Below are 13,615 nucleotides of genomic sequence, written 5' to 3' on the forward strand. Positions count from 1 at the left end.
GGAAGTCAACCCAGAAACACTGCCACCCAGAGGCTGAATCACAAATTGACCCTAGTGTAATTAAAAATAAAAGAACACCAGAAATTAAGACACCGCCTGCTTAAAAATCAGGTCTGGTTTACAACACTGGCTGTAGGGTCTCCAGGAAGGTGCAAAGTTAGTCACTGCCTAGGGCCTGGAGGTCAACTCCTTGCAATGATGCCAACAGCAATCAAAGCTCAACTACAACAAGACTGGGCACACAGCGCACACAGGGTCACACCTAGAGTGCCCAGCTCAGGTGACCAGAGAGACTGAGCCACTGGGCCCTATGGGACATCTACTACACAAGGCCACTCTACCAATTCCAGGAGACATAGAAACAAACACAGGGAAGCAGCCAAAATGCAGAGACAAAGGAACATGTCACAAATGAAAAAAAATTAAAGCAAACATAGTTCTGGATACAGAGTTCAAAACCATGGCTATAAAATTACTCCAGGATCTTCATGAGATTTGCAAGGATCTTAGTGAGAAAGTCAAAGACATGAAAAAGAACCAGTCAGAAATTAAGCATACACTAACTGAAATAAAGAACAATTTATTATAATGTTTCTCTCTCTATCCCTCTCCCTTCCTCTCTGTAAAAAATCAATAATTTATATATATATATATATATATATATATATATATAAATTTTTTTTTTTCATAATTTACAGTGTTTCAACAGTAGAGTAGAAGATTCCAAGAATCAAATCAATGATTTGGAATATGAGGAAGCAAAAAACACAAATTAGAAGAGCAAAAAGAAAAAAGAATTAAAAAATAAGAAAATAATCCTGACCAGTTTGGCTCAGTGGATAGAGCATTGGCCAGGTTCAATTCCAATCAAAGGCATGTACCTTAGTTGCAGGCACATCCCCAGTAGGGGGCAGCCGATCGATGTTTCTCTCTCATTGATGTTTCTAACTCTCCCTCCCTCTCCCTTCCTCTCTGTAAAAAATCAATAAAATATATTTTTAAAATATAAAAAATATGAAAATAGTGTAAGGTGCCTCTGTGACAACTTCAAGCACACCAACATTTGCATTATGAAAGTTGCCAGAAGGAGATGAGAGAAAGCAAAATACTGAAAACCTATTTGAAGAAATAACAGTAAACTTGCCCTACCTGGTGAAAAAAATAGACTTACAAGTCCAGGAAGCACAAAGAATCCCAAACAAAAGGCCCACACCAAGATATATCATAATTAAATTGCCAAGGGTTAAAGACAGAGAGAATCTTAAAAGCAGCAAGAGAAAAGCAATTAGTGCCGAAACCAGTTTGGCTCAGTGGATAGAACGTCAGTCTGCGGACTGAAGGGTCCCGGGTTCGATTCCGGTCAAGGGCATATACATTGATTGCGGGCACATCCCCGGCAGGGGGTGTGCAGGAGGCAGCTGGTCGATGTTTCTCTCTCATCGACATTTCTAGCTCTCTATCCCTCTTCCTTCCTCTCTGTGGAAAATTAATAAAATATATTGAAGAAGGAGAAGGAGAAGGAGAAGGAGGAGGAGGAGGAGGAGGAGGAGGAGGAGAAGGAGAAGGAGGAGGAGGAGGAGGAGGAGGAGGAGGAGGAGGAGGAGGAGGAGGAGGAGGAGGGAAGGGAAGGGAAGGGAAGGAAGGAAGGAAGGAAGGAAGGAAGGAAGGAAGGAAGGAAGGAAGGAAGGAAGGAAAGCAATTAGTTACTTACAAGGGAGCTCCCATGGGAATGTCAGCTGATTTCTCAATAAACACTTTGCAGGTCAGAAGGGAGTAGCAATAAATATTCAAAATGATGAATATATTGAAAAGAAGAGAAGAGAAGAGAAGAGAAGAGAAGAGAAGAGAAGAGAAGAGAAGAAGAGAAGAAAAGAAAGGACCTACAACTAAGATTACTCTACCGAGCAAAGCTCTCATTTAGAATTGAGGATCAGATAAAGAGCTTCTCAAACGAGAAAAAACTAAAGGAGTTCATACAACCAATCTAATATTACATAAAAAGTTGAAGGGTATCCTTTAAGAGGAAGAAGAAATAAGAAATATGAATAAAATGGCAATATATACATATCTATCAACAAGTGGATCTAAAAATCAAAATAAACAAGCAAGAAATCTAACGAACAAAATAAACTGGTGAATAAAATAGAATCAGAAGCATGGAAGCATGGAACAGACTGACGAATCTCAGAGGAAAGGTGAGTGAGGAAAGGTGAATGGGGAGCAGAAAGAGATTAACCAAAGATTTTACCAATGGATACAGACAGTAGGGTGTTGAAGGCCTGGGGTAAGTTGGAAACCAGGTGAAGGGGGCAATGGGTGGAAAAAGAGGAACATCTGCCAAAACCAGTTTGGCTCAATGGATAGAGCGTCGGCTTGGGGACTGAAGGGTCTCGGGTTCGATTCCGGTCAAGGGCATGTACCTTGGTTGCAGGCATATCCCCGGTAGGGGGTGTGCAAGAGGCAGCTGATCGATGACTCTCTCTCATTGATGTTTCTAACTCTGTATCTCTCTCCCTTCCTCTCTGTACAAAATCAATAATATATATATATATATATATATATATATACACACACACATATATATAAAGAGGAACATCTGGCCAAAACCGGTTTGGCTCAATGGATAGAGCATCGGTTTGGGGACTGAAAGGTCCCAGGTTCGATTCCGGTCAAGAGCATGTACCTTGGTTGCGGGCATATCCCCAGTAGGGGGTATGCAAGAGGCAGCTGATTGATGACTCTCTCTCATTGATGTTTCTAACTCTCTATCTCTCTCCCTTCCTCTCTGTACAAAATCAATAAAATATATTAAAAAAAAAAAAGAGGAACATCTGTAATACTCTCAACAATAAATATTTAAAATTTAAATAAATAAATAAACAATGATTATTATTATTGTAAATCATTTGTCCTCAAAGCTTACTTATTTTATTAAGTAAATCTTCATTAACTGATGTGCTAGTGAGTACATCTTTTCTTTACTAATCTAGTTGGACTCAACCTTACATATCCTTTCACTGAACTCAACTATTGCGTATAATCCTCCATAAGAAAATAAGTCTTGCCCGAACTGGACAGAGCGTCAGCCTGTGGACTCGAGGGTCCCAGGTTTGATTCCAGTCAAGGGCATGTACCTTGGTTGCAGGCACATCCCCAGTAGGGAGTGTGCAGGAGGCAGCTGATCGATGTTTCTCTCTCATCCACGTTTCTAACTCTCTATCCCTCTCTGTAAAAAATTAATAAAATATGTTAAAAGAAAAGAAAATAAGTCTTTGGGAAGAGGGGTGACTGAGAATAGTACCTGACTAGTCAGAGTTAAAAAAAAATTCTTAGTAGCCTATCATTAAATGAAGACTATGTCACGCCCGGGCTGATGAATCTGTGGTAGGAGCATTAGCCCAAGCACTGAAGGGTTTCGGGTTTGACTCCCGGTCAAGGGCACATACCTGGGTTGCAGGTCCCATCCCCGACCCCAGTCAGAGCCTGTGCCGGAGGCAATCAATTTCCTCTCTCTTCTCCTCTCCTCCCCTTCCCTCCTCTCCTCTCCTTTTCTCTCTTCCACTCTTCTAAAAATTAATGTAAAAAATACCTCAGATGAGGGTTAACAAGACAAAACAAAACATTTTTCATAATGGTATGAATAGCCGAAACTGGTTTGGCTCAGTGGATAGAGCGCCAGTCTGCGGACTGAAAGGTCTCAGATTTGATTCCGGTCAAGGGCATGTACCTTGATTGCAGGCACATCCCCAGTAGGCAGTGTGAGGGAGGCAGCTGATAGATGTTTCTCTCTTATCTATGTTTCTGACTATCTCTCTCCCTTCCTCTCTGTAAAAAAGCAATAAAATATGTTTAAAAAATAAAATAATGGTATGAACATTTACAATTTGCAGGTATAAATGTGCACTGTATATGTAGCTAACTGTGTATATTAAGTAGAAACAGTTCACTACCTTTACAAACATTTGCTTAATTTTCTGGGAGATAAAAAAAAAAAAAAAAAAAAAAGGTATTAGAAGGGTATGGCAACTCATCCAAGGTCACACAAGTCAGGGCAGAGACCAACATTCTGGTTTACCGCAAACCTCCAGGGGAAATCTTACTGACAATTTGGCAAAAAGACTTTTCTGTCTGTTTTACTTTATATAATATAAAAGGGGATGCTATCAGTTTAGTTTAAAACTTCTAAATAAACACAGTGAGATCTATTTTGAATAAATGAACCTGCGAACAACTTCCAAATCCGTCCAATTTTCACCCTAGGGTAAAGCCTCAACTCAGAAAGTCTAGCCGTTTTCCTTCATAGTTGGTTATGAAGGAAAAAAAAATTGGGGGTCTCCATGGAATGGTGAAAGGATAAAAATCACAGGTAGAGCCAAAACCTGTTTGGCTCAGTGGATAGAGCGTCGGCCTGCGACTGAAAGGTCCTGGGTTCGATTCTGGTCAAGGGCATGTACCTTGGTTGCGGGTGCATCCCCAGTAGGGGGTGTGCAAGAGGCATCTGGTCTATGATTCTCTCTCATCAATGTTTCTAACTCTCTAACCCTCTCTCTTCCTCTCTGTAAAAAATCAATAAAAATATATATTTTTTAAATCACGGGTAGAAACGACACACTGTGAGTTGTATTGCCTCTAAGGATAAGGAAGGTTTTCTGAAATAATAATAATAATAATAGTAATAATAATAATAATAATGGTGTCAGGATACCAATGAAAGAATTTGAAAAATTCTAACACCAGAAACTACCAGAATTGGCAGAGCTAATCTATAATCATTCTAAACAAATCACAAGAAAAAAAACTCTTCCTCACCCAAAAGATGTCCACATTCCCCAGCCTTGCTCTAAAAATGGAGCCGGATTTGTGTGAGGGTACACAGCAAGAGCCGACTTCCTTCGCCTCCCGCACCACACTCAGAAAGCCCTGCTCCACGAGCGTTCGCGGCCGACAGGTAGGTACAGTTACACTGAAATGGGCCCTTTCAGCTTCCAGAACGCCCTAGGGGAGCCGGGACACGCGCACACTTGCACAGTCACGGTCACAGTCAGACACTCAGGCGCGGAGTCGGTGATTCGGCACAGTCTCTGGACACCTTCCCACACGGCAAAAAACGCCGGAGAAGCTGGGTGAGGACTAGTCCGCCTGCCCGGAACCCCAAGCCCCTCACCTGACACGGTCCCTGACCCAGAAGAAATGAAAGAAGAGGCGGCGGCGGCAATTGTTCCCAACAGAGTGCTCCAGGGACGATGGTGGTTGCTTCGACCCGCTGCCCTAGCCTACCGCTGCCGCCCTGTAGGGAGGCTAGGTCACCCGGCGTGCTTCCGTCACCGCCGGCGTCGCGCGGGCTGAGGGCGCCGGGGTGCGCCGAAAGGGGCGGCTCTCTTTTCTCCAGCGGAAGTACGAGACATAGAGGCCTGGAGGTCTCTTTGCGCAGATGTGACCCGGAAGAGCTGACCTCCCCTAGTCCTCTCTTCCCAGAGCGGCTCAAACCTGTGGTTCCTGGGATTGGTGTAGAATGGATTACCGGAGAAAGGGAGGTGGTGTACAGATGTGCTGTGAGAGAGGCTAGCGATTCCCAGGGTAAGGAGCGTAGCTGCGTCCACAGAACATGTTCTGTATCCAAAAGCAAATATTGAGCTTTAAGTATATGCAAGCAAGCGTGATAGAGAAGTTCCAGGAGAGCTGCGAAGTTCGCAGTCAGTTTGGGGAGAAGAGGGAACTTGAAAGTTCGGGGAAATTTCGGGGATGGGGGGGGGGTGTGCGGGTGGAGATAAAATGGTCATTATAGGTAGAGGGCCCTGCATGAGTAGAGGCACTGTGGAGATAAAGGGATCTTCAGTGGTAATCCATTTTGTTCACAGGACCTAGCACTGGACCTGGAATAGAATGTGTTTTAATGGATGTATACTTGAACTCAGCACCTTTGCGGGAGTCACTGAAGGTATCTAGTGGAGAGAGTATAATATGTAAACCGTCCTCTAAGGAAATCAATTGGCTTGTAATGTACATGAGATAAATTGGAAAAAGGGAAGTGTTAAAAATGAGTTAGAAGGCTGTTGCTAGGAGTCAGATCAGCAGCAATAAAAGCCTGATGAAGAGTGATTGCTAATGGATACCAATTTCTTTTTGGTTGATGGTTGCACAACTCCGTGAATATACTTGAATAGGCGAATTGTATGGCATCCATAGTTCAATTAATCTATAGAGGAAAAAGTGATAAGAACCTGAATTGATATTGATAGAGTGAGCAGTTAAAAAGGCATGAGCAGTGCAGGAACCATAGGTCAAGTACAGAATGTCACCAGAGCTGAAAGTCTGGCAAAACTAGAGAAAACAACTATCATAGCGTAGGACCTCTCCTAAGGTGGTATTTCCTCCTAGTCATGTGGTTTAGACCCCCTGACCTTTCATATTGCTAATCATTCTCCCATTAGAGGAGGAACAAGGGGTGGAGAATAGCTACTCCCTTAAGCATTAATTCCTCAGAACAAGAAGAGTCTGTTGGTCTTGTGACCACAACAGTTTTGGTCAAACTAGAGATAACATCTAGGCCTCAGTTGTGTTTCATCTCCTAGCCCAGAAAAGCAGCAAAACCAGATGAAGCAAGGTCATGGTCTACATCAGGACCAGATGCAAAAACTAATGACCCCCTCCACTAGTGCAGCTGGCCAATGGAGACTCTGAAAAGATATACTTGGAAAGCTGATGAATATTTTTATTGAGATCCTCCACTGAGACCTCCTCTAAAATTTCTACCTTTAGAGAACTGATAAAAACTCTTAAGACAAAGGACCCAGTGAATTCTATCCCTCTCTCTCTCTCTGTCTCTCTCTTTCTTTCTCTCTCAATCGCATACCTGTGCCTCCCTCTCCTCCCCCCACCCCTGTCTTTCCTTAGGCATGTGTTTTTTACTTTTTCCTAAGCCACAAGGCCTTATTTGCATCTGAAACTTACTTTTTTAATACCCAAGGATATTTTTTCCATTGGTTTTTTAGAGAGACTAGGAGGGAGGGAGAGGAGGGGAAGAGAGAGAAACATTGATGTGAGACAGACACATCGATTGGTTGCCTCCCACTCACACCCCTACTGGGACCAGGGGTTGAACCTGCCACTGAGGTAGGTACCTTGGGTCAAGAATCAAACCCAAGACCCTTCGGTCCACCAGTTGACTCTCTAACCAACCACTGAGCCAAACCGGCCAGACATTTTAAAAATATGTCTTTATTGATTGGAGAGTGAAGAAGGGAGATATAGAAACATCTGTAATATGTTTCCTGAGTACATGTAGGACAGCTGGCTCACTTCTTCTACCTCTGTGACTTTCTAAATAAACTTCTTGCATTACAGTTCTTGACACAGAATTCTTTCTTAGCCAAATTCAAGGACCAAGGTCTAACTCTTCATTCTCCATTAACATCATGAGAGTGAATGGGGATAAAAAAAATTTTTTTTTTTTTAAATAAAGGTTGGAGTTGGCATCATAAGAACTAAGCCTGAGGCCCTGGGCCAGGTGACTCAGTTGGTTAGCATGTTGTCCACATATGCCAAGTTTGTGAGTTCAATCTCCAGTCAGGGTACTACAAGAAGCAACCAATGAATGAATAAATAAGTGCAACAACAAATCAAAGTTCTCTCTCAATAAAATAAAAAATAAAAATTTAAATATTTAAGTACCCGAACCGGTTTGGCCCAGTGGACAGAGCATTGGCCTGCGGACCAAAAGATCCCGGGTTCGATTCCTGTCAAGGGCATGTACCTTGGTATTGGGCACATCACCAATAGGGGGTGTGAAGGAGGCAGCTGATTGATGTTTCTCTCATCAATGTTTCTAACTCTATCCCTCTCCCTTCCTCTCTGTAAAAAATAAATAAATTATATCTTTTTTTAAAAAAAGAATTTAGCGTGAGTGACTGAGAAAACAATGGTGCCATTAATATAGAAATTGGACAGACGAGGTTTAGTGAGCTAAGAAAACTATCAAAATTCCCTAATAATACCTAATAATGAGTGCATGTTTAAATTTTCACAGTTGTTGAAGTAATGGATTTATGGTTTTTGTTTCTTTTTTAATACCAGGATCATGCATTACATTTGGTTATTACATCTTCTATTTGTGTCCTAGTCTCATTTTTAAAAATATTTTAAATATATTTTTATTGATTCCAGAGAGGAAGGGAGAGGGAGAGGGAGACAGAAACGGCAATGATAAGAGAGAGTCGTTGAGGTACTGGAGATCAAGCCCGAAACTTGGGCATGTGCCCTCGAACAGAATCAAACCCGAGGCCCTTCAGTCTGCAGGCCAATGCTCTATCCACTAAGCCAAACCAGCTAGGGCTAAAATATTTTTTTATTGGTTTCAGAGAGGAAGGGAGATAGAGATAGAAACATCAATGATAACAGAAAAGCATTGATCGGCCTCTAATATGCCCCTTACTGGGGATCAACCCAGCAACCCTGGCATGTGCCCTGACCGGAAATCAAACCTTGCCCTCCTGGTTCATAGGTCGATGTTCAACCACTGAGTGAAACCAGCAGGTTGTCTCCTAGTCTTTTAATAACAACTTTTTGAAGTCTATTCATACAATGGAAATTACACAGCATACACAAAATAAATGAGTTATATGATGAAATACAAATTAATCTCAAAAATACTGTAGTGGTCCAGCCCATGTGGCATTGACCCATGCACAAAGAGGTCACTGGTTTGATTCCATAGTGGGTGTGCTTGAGGCAGCTGATCTCTCATTGATGTTTCTCTCTATCTTTCTCAATCAATAAAAACATATATTTTTTAAAAACATTGTATTGCCCTAGCCCAGTGGTCAGCAAACTGCACCTCTCAAGCCACTTATGGCTCTTTGGCTTCTTGAGTGTGGCTCTTCACAAAATACCACGTGCGGACACGCACATACAGTGCGATTGAAACTTCGTGGCCCATGCGCAGAAGTCGGTTTTCAGCTCTCAAAAGAAATTTCAATTGTTGTACTGTTGATATTTGGCTCTGTTGACTAATGAGTTTGCCAATCACTGCCCTAGCTGGTTTGGCTCAGTGGATAGAGCCTGCAGCCTGAAGGTCCCAGGTTCAATTCCTGCCATGGGCAAATGCCTGGATTTAGGGCTCAATCCCCAGGAGGGGGCGTGCAGGAGGCAGCCGATCAATTATTCTCTCTCAGCATTGATGTTTTTATCTCTCCTCTCTTTCCTCTCTGAAATCAACATATATATATATATATATATATATATATATATATATATATATATATATTATATTATATTATATTATATTGAATGAAAGAAGTCAGAGAAAAAAATGTACATGCTGTGTGACCCTGTTTATATAAATTTCAGGACCAAGCTAAGTTCATCAAAGGTTATAGAAATCAGCACACTGTTCCCTGGAGGTAGTAGGTGTGGGATTGACAGGAAAAGAACTTTCTTTCTGGGTGATGGAAATATTCAGTATCTTGTTTGGGGTGTAATCACACAGATATCAAAACTCATCTACTTGTACTTTTTAGTACTATGCAATTTATTATATGTAAATTTCTCTCCCAAAAATAACATGAAATAATTCTGGGTAGTTATGTCAAAAGATTATATTTATTTCTTTCAGGTTGCTTACCTTCCTTATTTTTTTAATATTTTTTTTTATTTTTGAATGACTATCATAGAGATAGCATATAGGTGAATGGAACAAAATAGAAAGTCAGAATAGTAATTGATTTTTTTGTTGTTATTGTTAATCCTCACCTGAGAATATTTTTTTCCATTGATTTTTTTTTTTTAGAGAGAATGGAAAGGAAGAGGGAGAGGAGGAAGAGGGAGAGAAAAAGAAACATTGATGTGAGAGATATATATCAATTGGTTGCCTCCTACACAGACCCCTGACTGGGGCTAGAGGTCAAACCTGAAATCCAGTTATGTGCCATTGATGGGGAATTGAATCCAAGACTCTTCAGTGCAGGCTGACACTCTCATAACTGAGCAAAACTGGTCAGGACAGAGGTGTCAAGGCAATTCAGTGGGGAAAGGGATAGATTTTTCAGCAGGTGATGTGAAATAAGATAGTCTTTTATAGAAATTATTTTATTTTCATTACATCAGTGTGTGGGGTTGTTTTGTTTTGTTTTTACAGGTCTTATGAGTGATGCAGAGTGCTAGCCTCAGCCAAATGTGATTATAAATTCTAAACATGAAATGCAGCTGAAACCGGTTTGGCTCAGTGGATAGAGCATCAGCCTGCGGTCTGAAGGGTCCCGGGTTCGATTCCAGTCAAGGGCATGTACCTTGGTTGCGGGCAAATCCCCAGTAGGGAGTGTGCAAGAGGCAGCTGATCGATGTTTCTAACTCTCTATCCCTCTCTCTCTTCCTCTCTGTAAAAACTCAATAAAATATATTTAAAAATAAAAAATAAGCATGAGATGCATTTTATTCTAATTTCATCAATTATTTATTAAACTCCTACTATGTATCAAACAATGTGCTGGATGCTGACAAAAACAATGATGAGTAAGTCAGACATGGTCCTTGTTGTAAAACTGACATTTTTATTGGAAAAAAAAGATTAAAAAAAAACAATAAGAGGGGAAAAATGTTTTAATTGTGGCATGTCCTGAAGTTAACAAAAAAGGGACTGGAATAGAAAATAAATGAAAGGGTGCATATGGAAAAAGAAAAAAGAAAAAAAAGCTCTCTCCCAGGAAGGGATATTTTAAGTTGAGACCTAAAGAGAGTTAAGGAATAAGTAGAGAAAGAGAATTTCTCAGGTGAAATGCTCGATGTTTTTCAGGAACTGAAAAGAAACCAGTAAAACAGAACAAGGGAAGAGGAATAATGAGGTCAGACAAGTAGGACCAGCTCAGGCAGCAGTTACACAATCCACAGGAGCAAATGGAAGCCACTAGAAGATTATAAATTGGGGCTAGATGCTTTCATCATCTAGCCCCAATTCACAGCATGGTTGAAAACACCATGTTTTCACTCCTTTTTTCTACCACTTGTTTTCTTTGTAAAATTCATTCCTCATTCTTCAAAGATAGAGATAATTTAAATTTACTTTGAGTCTCTCTCTGTGTCCTCCCCAGCAAACAAACTCACCCCGCCTGTGTGGGTCAATGTATGAACTAGGAGGTCATGGTTCATTCTAGGTCTGGGCACATGCTCAAGTTGCAGGCTCCATCCTCAAAACGGAGCATGCAGGAGGCAGCCAATCAATTATTCTCTCTCATCATTGATGTTTTTATCTCTCTCTCCCTCTCGCTTCTTCTATGAAATCAATAAAAAAATATTTTTAGAGCTTGATGCTAGGTTCTTAGTGGACAGTATTTGAGCTGGGCTGGGGACACAGTGGGCAGCAGGTGCACAGGAAAGCTTGCTCCAAACTGCTAGGATACTCAGCGCTAGATGGCAGCAGAGATCCCTCACTCCGGGGCAACTTTGGGCGCCAGCATTCTAGCGCCTCCGCCTGGCGCTCCGGGTAAGCCGCGACTCTCCAGCTCCGCCCAGGTGGACTCGGCATCGTCCACTAATCACTGGCCCCGCTCCTTCTGGTAAACCACGCCTCCACGGACACCCTCCCCAGAGTATCTAATCGCGCCCACCCCATAGGCCCAGGCCCGCTGGGTGAAGGCGGCGCTGCTGTCCCAGGTTTGCCCGCCCCCCGGGCGTGCTAGCTCGGCTAACGGAAGATGGCTCCCAGGGCAGGCGCGAGCTGCTCCTGGCCTCCTCCTGGCTCCTGGCCCGCAAGTCCCTGCTCGAGCGGCTTCTGGCACAGACCCGCATGCGACTGGACCACGAGATGTCTTGTGTTTGAGTGTGGGACCCAGGTCAGCGCCGGCCTGCCTGCCCCGCTGGTGCAAGCAGACGGCCTTGAGGACTTGCACCACCTGCAGTAGCTGATGGGAAAGCTGCGATTTCGGTGGCGAAACTTGATGAGCAGTCAGCAGGAGCAGTGCGCCCTCCTGGGCAAGATTCACGCGTACACTTGTGGCTGCCACAGTGGCCTGCCTTGGCCACCTGTCTGTGGCCGAAACGGAGCTGCTCAGGGACCCGACGGGTGGCCGGCAGCTGCTGCGGAGGCTGGAGAGTGAGAACACCTGCCTAGAGACCGGTGGCACGGGAGCTGCAGGCCCTGCAGGAGGAGCTCCAGGCAGCGGCGGCCAGGGTCCTGAGTGGAGCGCCGCACTGGAGGCCGTGGGTGGGGACCTGGCTGGCTGCCCTGCGGCAGGCCTGGGAGCGAGGCGGGGGCCGGCTCAGCCCCACCGGGCCCCACTGGCAGATGAGAACTGAGGCTGGGGGACTGGGGGACCGGGCCTGCGGGCTGCTGAGGTGATTGGGGCGCTGAAGAGCCGGGAGGCTTGCCTGGGGAAGATGTTGCACCAGCTCCAGGCGCAGTGCCTGTAGCAGCTGGCCAGGCTGGCGGGAGCTCTGCCAGGCCTTGTCTGGATCTGCCGCCCAGACGCAGAGGGCCCCTGCTGTGGCTGGGCCTGGCCTTAGTGGGGCAGAGTCCATGCTGGGTGGCCACAGGGTCCCCATAGAAGCAGCACCCTGGGCTCCGGGCTCTAGCCCTTCCTGCTTTGGACAGAGCTCAGCCCCTTGGCCACCAGTAATGGGAGCAGAATAGACATCCCTCTCGGGTCAGGACAGTCCAGCGCGGTGGCCGTGGGCTTTGTGGGTCAAGCGATGACTCAGAAGTACATGCAGAGACCTCCCTGCAGGGCCCAGCTAACAGTTGTTCCTCTACCACCCTTTTAGGTCCCAGTTTGGGGAAAGGAATGGGAGGGGACCTTGAGCAGTGGGGGCCAGAGGAGCGGGGCGTTGGACCAACAGGTGTGGCCTGTAGCACGGGTGGTGCCAGGGCCCTGGGGGCAGGCATTGCCCTGGGTGTCCCCTGTCCCTCAACCTGGCTGCTGTGCCACCTGCACCAGGCTTGTGAGCAAGGCTGGGCTGTGACAAAGAGCCATCTGTGTGCAGGGGATGTGCCCCCCCCCCCCGAAACCCCCTCCTAGGAGACACAGGCAGCCTTAGCCCTGTCCCCTCAGCAGACCCACACTTCCCAGGGCATTCCAATCCAGAATCTCCACCTGCTGCTGGGCATGTGACAGGCCAGTGAGTGGGCCACCTCCTGCTGCTGCCACTGGCCAGCTCAGGTCCAAGACCACTCCTAGCCCTTGGGTCTCCAGCCCCGCACCCTTCCAGTCTCTCAGAAGCTTTTCCTGCCTGCCCTGGGGTGAGGAGGGGTTGGGGGGAGATGCTGGACCCACAACACACAGTAACAGCTCCTCAGCCAGTCCTTGGCCAGACCAGGTGGTGGCCAGTAGATCCTTTCAGGAGCTCACTCTGGACCTTGTCTTCCTGGGGCTGGACCCCAGGGAGCCCCTGGGCCTGTGACCACCCTTCTGGCCTGGAACCCTCCATCTGACTCCTCAGCACCTCAGCACCTCTTAGATTTTGTCATCCCTGCTGGCTCAACTGTGGCCCTGATCACACGGACCTGACCCTCTGCCCACACCCTCTAAATGTGTGAGGTCACTTGTACCCTGAGCCATCCTGACCCCAGGGCAGGACCCTTCTCACCCTGGAAACCCCTGCCTTGTGGGGACTGCCATTGGCCAGGGTG

General features: G+C 45.1%; 2 protein-coding genes across 17 annotated transcripts in view; one reads left to right on the top strand and one right to left on the bottom strand.

Annotated features, from left to right (window-relative positions):
• The window catches only part of BCL2L13 (BCL2 like 13), a 226,624-nt gene extending 221,231 nt beyond the window's left edge, over window positions 1–5,393 (bottom strand). For 9 of the 16 annotated variants that reach the window (XR_014794601.1, XR_014794602.1, XR_014794603.1 and 6 more), the window contains exon 1: window positions 5,165–5,323. The gene's annotated coding sequence lies outside the window, so the exon portion shown is untranslated. Of the gene's footprint in view, window positions 1–3,446; window positions 3,567–4,809 lie in introns of all 16 variants that reach the window. The other 7 variants (XM_084878592.1, XM_084878598.1, XM_084878590.1 and 4 more) reach the window with 7 other exon arrangements.
• On the top strand, window positions 5,244–10,510 carry LOC311619928 (uncharacterized protein; the record flags this gene model as incomplete). Its single annotated transcript, XM_084878661.1, has 3 exons — window positions 5,244–5,577; window positions 5,859–5,938; window positions 10,133–10,510. The coding sequence occupies 3 exons, from the start codon at window positions 5,244–5,246 to the stop codon at window positions 10,139–10,141; spliced, it is 423 nt and encodes a 140-aa protein (XP_084734787.1). The 3' UTR covers window positions 10,142–10,510.
• Window positions 10,511–13,615: the final 3,105 nt, after the last annotated feature.

The sequence above is a fragment of the Pipistrellus hanaki genome (genome assembly GCF_964339955.1).
Source record: "Pipistrellus hanaki genome assembly, chromosome: 3".
Classification (NCBI taxonomy): Eukaryota; Metazoa; Chordata; class Mammalia; order Chiroptera; family Vespertilionidae; genus Pipistrellus; species Pipistrellus hanaki.